This window comes from Hyperoodon ampullatus (assembly GCF_949752795.1).
Source record: "Hyperoodon ampullatus genome assembly, chromosome: 1".
Classification (NCBI taxonomy): domain Eukaryota; kingdom Metazoa; phylum Chordata; class Mammalia; order Artiodactyla; family Ziphiidae; genus Hyperoodon; species Hyperoodon ampullatus.
In genome coordinates this window covers 46,412,846-46,425,942 of record NC_136914.1, presented here as the reverse complement: position 1 = coordinate 46,425,942, position 13,097 = coordinate 46,412,846, and the positions used below count along the sequence as shown (strand labels likewise).

The 13,097-nt window shown below is 41.7% G+C and overlaps 1 protein-coding gene across 1 annotated transcript in view; it reads right to left on the bottom strand.

Annotated features, from left to right (window-relative positions):
- Positions 1-1,259: 1,259 nt before the first annotated feature.
- ENOPH1 (enolase-phosphatase 1) overlaps positions 1,260-13,097 on the bottom strand; it is a gene marked incomplete at both ends in the record, with an annotated part of 31,893 nt that continues 20,055 nt past the window's right edge. The window contains 5 exons of the mRNA XM_079705540.1: positions 1,260-1,399; positions 6,895-7,018; positions 8,937-9,069; positions 11,117-11,319; positions 12,760-12,861. Coding sequence (XP_079561666.1) covers positions 1,260-1,399; positions 6,895-7,018; positions 8,937-9,069; positions 11,117-11,319; positions 12,760-12,861 — 702 coding nt within the window. The remainder of the gene's footprint in view (positions 1,400-6,894; positions 7,019-8,936; positions 9,070-11,116; positions 11,320-12,759; positions 12,862-13,097) is intronic.

Here is a 13,097-nt window from a genome sequence, read left to right as displayed (position 1 = left end):
AGCAGTGGTTAAGAATCCGCCTGCCAACGCAGGAGACACGGGTTCGATCCCTGGCCCAGGAAGATCCCACATGCCACAGAGCAACTAAGCCTGTGAGCCACAACTACTGAAGCCCACGTGCCGCAACAAGAGAGGCCACCGCAATGTGAAGCCTGCACACCACAACAAAGAGTAGACCCCGCTCGCCGCAACTAGAGAAAGCCCGCATGCAGCAACGAAGACCCAACGCAGCCAAAAATAAATAAATATAATAAATAAATTTATTTTAAAAAAAAACAACTGAGTAAAGAAGAAAATGTTTTTATTAATTACCACACGAAATTGACATGACATCCTATTAGGCTGAACTAGGATAAATAATGCTGTTATAAAATTTACATTTCTCACATCCATTTCAGAGAAAATATTAGATATTAGGGCTCTTCTAGGTCTTATGGACAAATTTCAGCGAACCTTTTGTTTTTTAATAGTAAACAGCAATTAACATATGTTCTCAAACTGTGTTAAGAAGCAGTTAGCAAGGTTAACTCTGAAATCTGTGATAAGTGACAGGATTAGGACTGTTTTGTTAAACATTAGGAAGCACATTTCTTATTTTAGCTGTTACATTAGTGCATCTTTTTCACTGGTAAGGCAACTGCTTGCTGTGGGTACCACAAAGATTAGCAAGTTTCTTAAGTAACAGATATATGATTAATCAAGACTCAAATGAGTTTCCTTTCCCAACTTTGCTCTCTTTTGGAGCAGAAACAAATAGCTTTGTCATTTGTAAATAGGGAGGTTAATAGCTTGAAATTCAGTTGCTGTAATCTTCTAACTCACAATTTAAAAGGGGAGTAGATTATTACTAGGAATGTCTTCGAAATACTTCTAGTTTTTAAAATAACCAGGCTTCTGAGTAACTTCTCAAACCTACCCTTCTATTTTGGTACATGACTTGATAAACATAACACATTTGACCTGTATAGTAGTAATTCCTTCTATCAACTATATTTCGCCCTCAATAATGGTTAGAGCTGTGGTTTCAAACAATTTCTACATATAAAGCATCATCTTTAAATAAGTTTCCTTTTCACTGAACTGAGATTCTTTTTCCCACTTACGTGCTTGTGAAAGGTAATTTGAACATACACACACTTACATACCTTATGTATGTGTATATATGTATTTTTTAAGTAAGTTACTTTTACCATTAGAATAAAACTAGACTACAGGGACAACTCTGTGAGGACAGTTTGGTCTTCCTTAGAACTCCTCCTCTAGGTTGAGGAAGGCAGGTACAGTTCACTGAAGGACGTGATGAGGCTGAAGTAAGTCTTCTCATCATCCGTTAACCCCGCGTTGCCAGGTCTCACCACCACAGCTACATGCACGTCAGCTTCCTCAGCAGCGCTGGCCTCTGCGAAAATCCAAATATGTGTCAGAAATGGTAGAATATGATGTTTGGGATTTGCTTCAAAATAATCAGAGGGATGTGGGAATGTAAGAAATAAGTCTGGTCCAGATTTGATAACTGTTGAAGCTAAAAGACAAGCACAGGGGGTGGACTTATTATTCTTTTATATAAGTTTTAATTTTTCCATAAAATTTTTTTTCAAATGCATAACTAACTGTACTGACAGACAAGGAGGGCAGTGTGTCCTAGACTTCTAAGCTTTATTAAGTACTTATGAATGCACAAAGACAGAGCCATGTCTCCAGCTTTCTTCCATTCTCTCCCATCAGTCCTACAGAGAACTGAGCTCCTTCCCAAAGGACAGGCTGCCAGGAATAATACCAATTAAGTAGATATGGGGCAAATGGAATCCCAGGATCTAATCAGGCTGAAATACCTACTCTCACACCTGGAGCCCAAACATGTCACAACCCTTGGCTAGACTGCCCATCTTTTTTGTCTGGCAAATTCCTACTCTTCAAAATTCAGCTCAAATATTCTATCTTCTAGAGCTACTACCATCTGTATTAGAGCATCCTATGTGCTCCATTAACACCCTGTATTTAGTCCTATCAAGACAATACGATTTGACATGTTATTACCTGTTGTCTCTCTCCTCATTGGACTAAGAGTGTTTTAAGATCAGTGACTGCGTGGAAGTAAAAACAGGACTAGTCAAATGAAACTAAGTAAGCTATGTATTTGAGGGGATATCTCTAATATGTCTTGGGTTACGTACCCCTCCTCATTTTGTGTCCATCTGAAAGATAATAGCTAATACCTTGTATTAATTTAGCACTTACTATGTGCCAGGTACTATTCTAGGACCAGAGATATGTGAACAAAACAAAGTTCCTGCTTTCCTGGAACTTCCATTCCCATCTAAATCTTCACAACGACCCTGAGGTTGTTAGTATTACTATCTCCATTCTACAGATGCAGAAACTGAGAGCTAGCAAGTGGTAGAACTGAAATTTGAAATCGTGTGTCAGACTCTGTGGTCTGTGCTCTAGAACAAGGGTCAGCAAATTATGGCCCACCGCCTGTTTTTGTAAACATGGTCTTATTGGAACACAGTCACACCCACTTACTTATGTACTATCTGTGGCTGCTTTTGCATTACAAGGACCAGAGTTGAATAGCTACTATCTGGCCCTTGACAGCAGTGGTCCCCAACCTTTTTGGCACCAGGGACTGATTTCATGGACAACAATTTTTCCACGGACCGGGCAGTGGTGGGGGACGGTTCAGGCGGTAATGCGAGTGACGGGGAGCGGCAGATGAAGCTTCCCTCGCTCGCCTGCCACTCACCTCCTGCTGTGTGGCCCGCCTCCTAACAGGGGGCTGGGGACCCCTGCTTTACCGAACAATTTTGCCAACTCCTGCTCTAGAGCATTGCTGCTCTGAATGTAGTCCCTGGACCAGCAGTGTGGAAATCACGTGGAAGCTTGTTACAAATATAGAATGTCAGGTTCCCCAATGTGCAACTACTGAATTAGGACCTGCAATTTAACAAATGACTCCTCTGCACAGAGACTAAGTTTTTTTTGTTTTGTTTTATTTTGTTTTTGTTTGTTTGTTTGTTTTTTGCGGTACACGGGCCTCTCACTGTTGTGGCCTCTCCCGTTGCGGAGCACAGGCTCCGGACGCGCAGGCTCAGCGGCCATGGCTCACGGGCCCAGCCGCTACGCAGCATGTGGGATCCTCCCAGACCGGGGCGTGAACCCGCGTCTCCTGCATCAGCAGGCGGACTCCCAACCACTGCACCACCAGGGAAGCCCAGAGACTAAGTTTTGATCAGAAATTTCAAGGAAGGAGGAATTGCAGGCAGACATAAAGTACATGTGCAAACAGTAGGAGAATGGACACAGGACACAGGTCTGTGGTCACAGAGATGGGGCATACTTGGGCAGATAGAGCAAAACTGGGGAAGAATCTGAAACACATTCTTTGCAATTCAGATCTGGTGTAATAAGAAACCCCAGTAGTTTCTCAGTCTGTGGAAAACAGCCACAGCAACGGAATGCATTAATTAAAGGGCAGCAGTACTAAGAAGGAGTAAATGGGGCAGAGCTGTCTCTTGCACCTACCCACCTCCTATGAAAGGACTGTCACCTCCCAGAGCAAAAACAGTGCTCCAAAATCCCCTCCTCAGGCAAATTGTGCAGATGCCATTCACTCCAGCAGCAAAGGCACTGTCTTCCATGCACCCCAAGTTCCCAGCCTGGCTGCCTCAAGCACAGTCCTCTGGACCAGCAACCCAGGATCTCAACCAAGTTGAGTCATCACTATCCATGTGGGACTTACTAGTTAGTGACCGTTCCACATTCAGCCTCTTACCAAGATCACCATGGGGCAAGTTTTTGTCCTTAAGCAGCTATTTGCTCTTTTCATATATTATTGAGACACTTGTTGACTTCAAACCCTGGACCTCTTTTTTCTTTCCCTCCAAAGGGAAAAAATCTTTCAGTTCTCTCTTTTATATTTGAGTATTATTTGGGATATCAACTTAGTCTTCCACTCTGCCTTGGCAGTGGAAGTCTGGACACATGCTACTAAAACACAGGATCAGAGACAATAGAAAAGAGCAAGGCAGGCAGCCAGGTGCCTGACCCTCTCCCAGCTACAGGTGAGCCCAGGTCTGGCCCTACTGCCTAAGCAGGAGTGGGGCTGGCAGAAGATGAGGGGCAGGAATAAAACCTCCTTGCAGAGGACTCAAAGGAGAGACAACTTGGAGATTATCTCTAGTCTCTAAAGAGAATAGGAATAATTTCTGGGACTGCAACCTAAGGATATGGCTTAAGTGAAAAGAGAAAGACCTGAAATTATAGATGTACTATGATGGCAACTAGAAAAAAAATGTGGCTAAAGACAAGAATATGAAGAAACTATAAGTGGTCTTCAGGCAGGGGTTACAATTATTAGCAGTAACCAAAAAGCAGGGAATAAGGCGAGGGTCTGGGGATCACAGGTTGAATCATGCATTCAATCCCAGAATGCTTGGGACAGGCTGACTTTGTCGGGAGCTCCAGCCACAAAGCAGATCTCTAATTCTAAGCCTGCAGACACTCACCGTTCAAAATCCTAGCGGAATTAAATATAGGGCAAACCATGGATTTTCATCTCCAACAGCCCTGTTTACATGAATGACTAAAGAAAAGCAATTCACGGGTTAAACCAGCTAAACTCACCAGAAAGAGGCCTATTTCCTTTGCATAGGGAGCAAAACAAAGCAAAAGGTCTTCAAATTATCATTCCTCACACCTTTATCTACACAGATAGTAAAGCGACCTCCCCAGCCCACCACTCAAAGCCCCAAAAAGCCATTCAAGGAAGAGGGTAAAATGTAGCTTTGAATCAGTAAATGGTTTATACACAGAAATATGACAGGCAAACATTTACAGTATGCTGATAGTTCAAAGCAGAGGCCAGGTGAAATGGCTATTGGTACATAGGGTGTAGCCTGGCCAGCTGGTTACACAGTGAACCTTGAAGCTGTGTGTCCACGCGTCTGTCTCTCACCTTCAGTGCAGTTAGACACGCAAATGCAAAGCTTTCCAGGATGCAGAAAAATAAGATGACAGTTTGTAGAACCCTTGCACTTTGAGGCTGACCCAAATCAGGACGTGCAGCAGGGGCAGGTCCCCGCTAAATCTACTGAGCTTTCAAAACTCAAAACAACAAATGGCTGTGATTTGCTACCATCTCCCTAGATCAAAAATTCCAGGCTAGATTCACCGAGGATTGAAATTTAACAAAGCTATTAGCGGTTACTGAATGTCAACTGTACGTCACGTAAAATTAAGCCTGTCTACCACTCTTTGTCTGGAAAACACATTATGACTTCTTGAAGGCATTAGATGACCTATGCTCGTTAAGATTTTTTTTTTAAACTGCTTCACAAATGAGTATATATTTGCTTATATGCCTACAGATCATACCTAACATGATAAACCAAAGCAGCAGACAAAGAATATACTCACACACGCTAGCACAGATAAGATGCCTTTGCTAGCAGCCTGGGTTTGCCTTTAGGTGACATCTCTGAAAAGTCCCAGTGACTGGGAGTGACTCTAGTTCTGCGACAACGAACAGAAGGGCTGGAGGGAGGAATGTCAACTACAGACTGCCGAAGCTGCTTCCACGGGGCCCAGGAGTCCCTCGGAGCCACCAGATAGGAGAGCGCCCCTGCCCTCCGCCCCTTTTCCCTAACTCCCTTCTTGAGCCTGGTGAAATAGATGTAGTGTATCAGAGCGGCTGCACAGTACACAAAGCCCTGTTCTATGGGTAAACGAAGGGTAAAACTTACGATCCAAGATGAGTGGAAGAAACACAAATAAGTAAAACTATCCTCCAACACAAGTGCAATTACAAATACACCAAAGTAGGACCCCGAGAGATGCACAGACTCTAACGAAAATGACCACAAGATCAAAGGCTGCAGCCAGCTGGGGGAGTCTGGGAAAGCCTCCCCAGCCAGGGACAGAGAACACCCACCTCCCCCAGCACCCCCCAACCTCTTTGCCTGCTGCTGCTTGCTTCCTTCTTCACTACCGGTTCCTTCTGTAATTCTCTGGAGGACTCATCTTCTCACACAGATAGATGCTTGAGCGTATGCTTTACGTTTGGTCAAAACTGCTCTTGAGGGCTTCCCTGGTGGCGCAGTGGCTGAGAGTCCGCCTGCCGATGCAGGGGACCCGGGTTCATGCCCTGGTCCGGGAATATCCCACATGCCGCGGAGCGGCTGGGCCCGTGAGCCATGGCCACTGAGCCTGCGCGTCCAGAGCCTGTGCTCCGCAACGGGAACTCCTTACAGTGATAATGCATGTGCTAATGCACTGTATATAATATAAAGAGGGCCATGCTGGCTAAAAAAGATGCCAATCTTTAAACATGAGATCCGTGTGCAGTGAGGCTGAGGTTTACAACATGAGGGGCTCCCGGGGCCTGAGCCCATCTGAGGGAAAGGAGAAATGAGGCTCCTCCTCGCTGAGGGGCAGTGCTCATCAGCCAGCAGGACAATGAGGCAAAATCGCTCCAACTACAGACTTCTCTCTCTCTCTCTCTCTCTCACTTTTTTTTGCTGAGGGTGTATAGCTGATCTCACTGCTGTTAAGTACATTTGATGCAGGTCCGCTGTGACTTGCCTGTGCTGGACTAGCCACACACCCACCCTCATACCCCTGGCTGCATGCTCCTTCCCACCCTTATGGCTGGCTGCCTCTGTTATCTCCCCATTTCATGTTAAAAGGAGAATAATTCATCTTTCCAATGCCACTTCCCCCAATGATGGGTAGATGGAGAGGGAGGTGGGTTGGCTGTTTCACTGTTTCCTTTTATAAACCTGCTTCATTTTCCAGGGCTACCCACATAAACTTTCTTTACGAAGGCAAAGCGTGTGCAGTGCCAGGCTCGGCTCCCACCCTGGAGTGTACAGTGCAAGAAGTCAGATTACTCACCTCGGGTGACGTCCGTCAGAAACAAGATGTTGTTGGTTGAGCACCCAATGCTGCTGGCAATCTTTCGATAACTCTCACTCTCCACTTTGTGTCCAATCTTGGTATCAAAGTGACCGTCCACAAGCTGGACACAGGGAAGGGCAAAGAACGATGCTACAAACACACACGCAACCCAGCCCCTCTGTCTCTCATCCCTTTTCTCTGAACAACTCAATAATCATAGTGACTTCATCCACTCGACAAATATTCCCTGTAAGACTACTTCATAGAGAACTTTATGGAAGCTACAAAAAGTAAATGTAAACTAAGGTTTTATAGAAATAAACATTTGGAAAAAGAAAACTACCAATTCAATGTATATAAGATCATTTTATAATCTTGGTCTTCTTCCATTAGCATTAATTTTATATCCAAAATCTTTTAAAATATATATGCCCCACTTCCTATCCTTAAAACACTATATTCACTCAAACTACTTATTAGACTGGGTTTCACCCGATGAAAGGTTCTCAACATTGTCCTTTTGACCCCAGAATGACCAGATTTCTCTAAACTGCCTAATTAGTAAGCTATTACTTTACTTCCAAGAAACCTTCATTTTCTAATTAAAACATTTTTAAATTCTACCCAAGAGCTCATATATACCCTTGACATCTTAGAAATAATTGGGGTCAAATATATAACTTACTAATTTAACCAACAGTCATTAAAATAAGTTCACATTTAGGATCAGCTATTACGATGTGATCTTTCGAATATTTTCAGAACTTTTCACAAACTAAAAATAAGCCTAACAAAGATAAATTAAGGTAATATTAATATTGTGATTTTTAAAGTTAAGAATTGTTTTGCATATTTTCTTTCTCTCTCAAGTCTGCCTCACACTAAGCAAGTGTAGAATAAAGTTTTATTACTGAACTCGGAGGGTAATTACTGTGTCCTGTCTACTATCACCTTATTGTCTATTTCATCAGAGAGAGCAGAAAAGAAGCTTAATCTGTTCAGAGGAGAATAGTTAACAAGCAATTAAAGGGTTTTACTACTGATTTAATATTTGACTTAGAACTAAGAGGAAAAGCAGGAAGGTAAAATGAGACTATGACAATCTCCAAAGTCGAAGTGTTCTCTGCACATGGTAGAGGGTCAATAAATATTTATTTTAAAAAAATAGTTGGCTGAGTAAACTACTGTGAATCACTAATTTCAGCCTGTATTCAGTTAGTCAGCATTTCTTTTTATAATCATAAATGTAGTCCCTTTTTCCAATGACTACCCTGTCTTCCAGGGGACGTAGGGACTGTGGGACAGAAAAGCTAGCAGGACTTTTCTCAGGTACAAGGAATGTTAATAGGAGGCCTTAAGTAATCACCGTGTAATAACATGCACAGTTCTCTTACAGAAGAATGCTGATTCTGCTAAAATAAAATCTGTCTCTCTCCAAAGTACCAGAAACAAATGAATCCACCATGGACTCCCCTGCATTCAAGAAGTCTGTGTGCCCTTTTGTGAGGGACAGTGGCATGAGCCACTCTTTTACATCTTACCTAATACTTTAAACAACCAAACGAAGCCATTAGTTTCCTTTCCTTTGGGTTGATGATTTTCTAATACTGACAAGATAGCTGATTTACAAGCTAGCTTAGGTCTTATTTATCTGTGAGAGATATATATATGGTTCTAATACTACTGTCATCAGAATCACTTAGGGTAGATATTTGAAAATGCAGATTCCCAACCGTAGCCCAGACCTGCTGATATAGATTTGCCAGGAAACAGGGCCCAGGGATCTACATTTTTAACAAACTCCTCAGGTGGTCCTTATGCACAGCAAAGTTTAAGAACCTCTGATGCAAAGATTGGTACCACAGCTACATTTCACCCTTCCACAATGTATTCCCCAGTTTTTCCACTTCTTTTTTACAACCTGCATAGCATATGTAAATGCAATTATCTGAATGCTGCTTAGCTTATAACTGTAGCACTCACATTCACTGTTTTATGCTTTGATGGTGTCAAAAAAACAAAGTAACCGGGTAACCTACCTCAAGAATATCTCCCTCTGTAGAATGCCCAAATAACAGTTTCTGTGCCTCTACACTCCCTGAAGAATAGATATACACCTTCATTCCAGCCTCTCTCCATTTCCTGACTGCTGGAACCACATCTTCAAAGAACCTAGAGGGAAGACCACCAAGTTGAAATGAAGGAACACGTTATCCAGCCAAATGAAAACCAGTCAAATAGCTGCCACAAGTTTCTCTATTTGTGTCCAAATGGTCGCCAGGAAAAGCACCTCCATGAGACTGTGAACTCCTGCAGATCTAATGAGCGTGTCCCCAGAGTTCCAGGGTCACAGTAGATTAGAAGCAGTAATTTAGGTCGAGGGGAGAAAGTTTTTGACAGACAGCCACACTAAGGGCAGTAAAAAGTGATTACAGATAAAGAGATAAAATAAGAAAGGAATTTTTTTTTAATTGAAGTATAGTTGATTTACAATGTTGTGTTAGTTTCTAGTATACAGGAAAGTGATTCAGTCATATATATATATATATATATTATCTTTCAGATTCTTTTCCATTATAGTTTATCACAAGATATTGAATACAGTTCCCTGAGAAAGGGATTTTTTGAATTCCCAAGAAATTCAAAAAAGCAAACAACAATACTAGTTTACTGTTGTGTGCCTTTGATATAATTCATGACGAGAAAAGGTTCAATTATATCCAGTGTGCCTTAAGAGAGCATGTTAATGCTTTTAGAAAGATCTACACCCAAACAATTAAAAAAATGTTTGGAGGCTCAAAGCTATTAACCTTTGATTAGCTAGAAAACAGAACTACATTTCTTGAGAACTAAGAAAACCTTCGGTTTTACTATACAGAAAAAAAATTATGTAACAGATCAGTTAACAGACATGTACCATTTCACATTAGCTAATCAGCAATGATTCCTGACAGTCTTGTTCACCAACTCTACAGTAGACAACATCACAGGAGATGGGTGAAAAGGGAAGTACAAGAATCTTGGGATGAGGAACCAGTCATCTATAAAAGATTAACTGGAAAATGTCAGAGAAGTCTTCTACTGGATGAAACAATATTGAACAAATTGAAGAAAAGGGATTACCTACTAGTTCAAAACAAGCAGTAACTGTGAGTTACTTTGTGTTACTTTGCACTCAGAGACAGGATTAGTCCATGTTGAATTTGCAGATTGTTATTGCTCCAAAGCAGGGCTTAGAAGTCAAAGATGATTTATTTCAAGTCCTTGGTTTTATAATTAAGGAACTAAAACCAGGAGAAGGATGGGCTAACTCCCGTGAGCATCATCTCCTGACTCCAATACTTTGAGTGTTTTACCAAGTGAACTAACTGATATTTATTTCCACATCACCAGCTTATCCTGAAATTCTAAAGCATCCTTAAACGGTGGAAGCCCCTTGTAAAGTACATAAAGGAATGGCATCTCAGTTGACAGAAAAACAAAAGAAATATAGGCAGCTAGTAACAGTCTTGGATCTTAGGGTTTACATCAGGCAATGCCCTGAAATCCTTAGTGGCAGCAACTTATTAAGATTTCTTGACATAGCAATATAGGACTCACGAGTCTCCTTCGGCAGGAGTGCTCTTAGGAACCCCACAATCAAGACTCCGAGGTCTGGAAGTTGCTGTAACAGCACAGAACAAAGTGGCACTGCTGACACTGAGTAACCCCACAGTGACGGGGTGCATAATTTTATAGCATTCTTACTTCTCTAACAGAGCAGAAAGCAGGTAATCTAACTATCAATCCTGGGAAGCAGCCCAACCGTGCTGTCACTCGTACACTAAGGATCAGATATGACTTAGTTCAAGGAAGTCGCCATTTTCTAAGAAGCTGTTTTTTTTGTGTGTGGGGTTTTGTTTTTGTTTTTGTTTTTTTTGTTTTTTAATTGGAGTACAGTTGATTTACATCTAGGAAGCTGTTTTAGACTTGGGTTAAAAGTCTCCAACCATCACACAAAGCCAGACACGGGCCTGGGGGATTTATCTGGGTGAAATGCTTTATCCCAGCTTTGAAAAAACAAAGCAAAATAAAACACTCACTTGTTGGAATACAAAGAACGTTGACTTTACCTACTTTGCAAATCATGCAACTTTACACTGGAGAGAGGGGACTAGTGGAAAATGTATTTGCTTTGGTGGCTAGTGAAGTGTTTAGAGTCACTTGAGGAGCTACATACTCTGCTTTCATGCTCCCAGCTTTGAATGCCGCCCTCCACATGTGGCCCTGCAGCTGTTTCAGTGCCGTGGTCTTCCGGTCCAGAGACATCTGCCACCACACGTTATCTACCACGGCCTGGATCATCCTCTGTAGGTCATCCGCCCCATTCCCAGATGCTGCTGGGATCGGAACAGCCCCATCCAGGTGGGAGTCCTCTTCAGCCTTTAAATCATAAACAAAACAAAATTTGTTTCTTACTCATTTTTAAAAAGATCCCTTAAAGGATACCTGAAAACTAGCAGACCAACTTTCTCCAACCACCTTTAGCACTGAGCCCTGTTAAAATTAAAGTATCCTACGCTTTGGGACTGATATGAATGATTCCTAAAAAAAACTGGATTATAATCAATAAGTTTACCTTTCCTATATCACTAAAGCTGAAACTTAAACCAAGAGGCATGTTGTGTGTGAGAAAAGAGATAGCACAAAATGATAAAATGTTATAGTAAGACCTGGTTTGTTGATTCACTTACTAGGATCAACAAACCAGGACTTCAATTAAATCGGATCATTTTTCTCTGCACTATAACTAACTGAGGAAGAAATAAAGAAAATCTGAGTGAAATTAGTTTATGCCTGGAATTCAATGAAAAGAAGCTAGTGAAGCAATGTCTGGGGTTGGTTTACGTTCAGTCTCCTGCAATCTCCCACATCTTGCAAAACCTTAATAGCTATTCAGAAGCTGTTTAGCCTATGACAATGCGTATGTCCAATCCCTAAAGACTCAATGATTTATATGCTACAATGAGGGAATATGTATGTATGTTTCAACAACAGGAGTTGAGACAGCAAAAAAAGGTAAAGAAGGGAGTGTTTCAGACTAACCCTGAGTTATCTAGAAAATTCAACAAACCCAAATGCCCCATGCCTTAAAGGATGTGACTCTCTTTCCAATCCTAACTTCTAACATTACAGAATTTACAGAAAGCCTTCCACATTGCCAATGTAGAAAATTAACTCAAAAAAGCCAGAGAGTTAGCTCTGCATAGCATGTAAGACCTTTGCCAATGAAGCAATTTTAATAAGAAAAACAACAGATCAGGAGTTCCACAGCACACAATGTGGAAGGAGAAAGACTGAAAACTGGGGAGGGATCAAAGCAGAACAAAGTACATGTAACGAAGGCGAAGGCGGGTATGAAGGCTGGGCTGAATGTGAGCTGGGGAGAGAGGTGTGTGAGGGCCCAGGAACTCTGTGGAGGGCCAGCAGGGGCTCACGCCATGAGGAGGAGAGAGTGGAGAATGAGGTGATGAGCTGTTATCACTTGGAGACATTAATGAAAAATGTGATGAGATGGCACAAGACCCTTTTGCATTCCACCCAGAAATGACTTAGTTTTATAAATACATGATATTTTATGCAACTGAAATAGCTCCAGAAAGAGGCAATTGTAGAGACAAAAAACTGCCATTTATGTCATTATATCTGGCCTTTTAATTAGGTACTGTGAATTCCTAAGCAGGCAAGTCACTACAACGTCCGTGCCCTGTGAATCCAGAGCACTTATTTTAAAATATGCTCAGAGAATATTCTAAGTCTTTAGGCATCCTCAGTTCTAACACCCTTGGGAATGTAGAAGCAATGGAATAGAAATATCCCAACCTGTATCCTCAAAAGATTGACATCCTGCTGGCACTCCTCTTCTTCCCAATGTGTCTGCAGATACTCTTTAACATTTTCTTTGATGTAAGGAAATAAAATGTCCTGGATAAAAGTTCAAAAGAAAAAAACAAGAATTAGCTTTAGTGGTTTGCATGAGATCAAGTTCTTCAACAATTTCACCTTAGCTAATTCTAGCAAACAAGACAATGAAAATTTCATTGAAAATATGAAAATTGGTGCTCCGGATATAGGAGTCAGACGGAGACTGAGAAACAAACCAACTAGATCAAGAGTCAGCACCTACAGCCTGTGGGCTAAATCCAATCTTCTCCCATTTT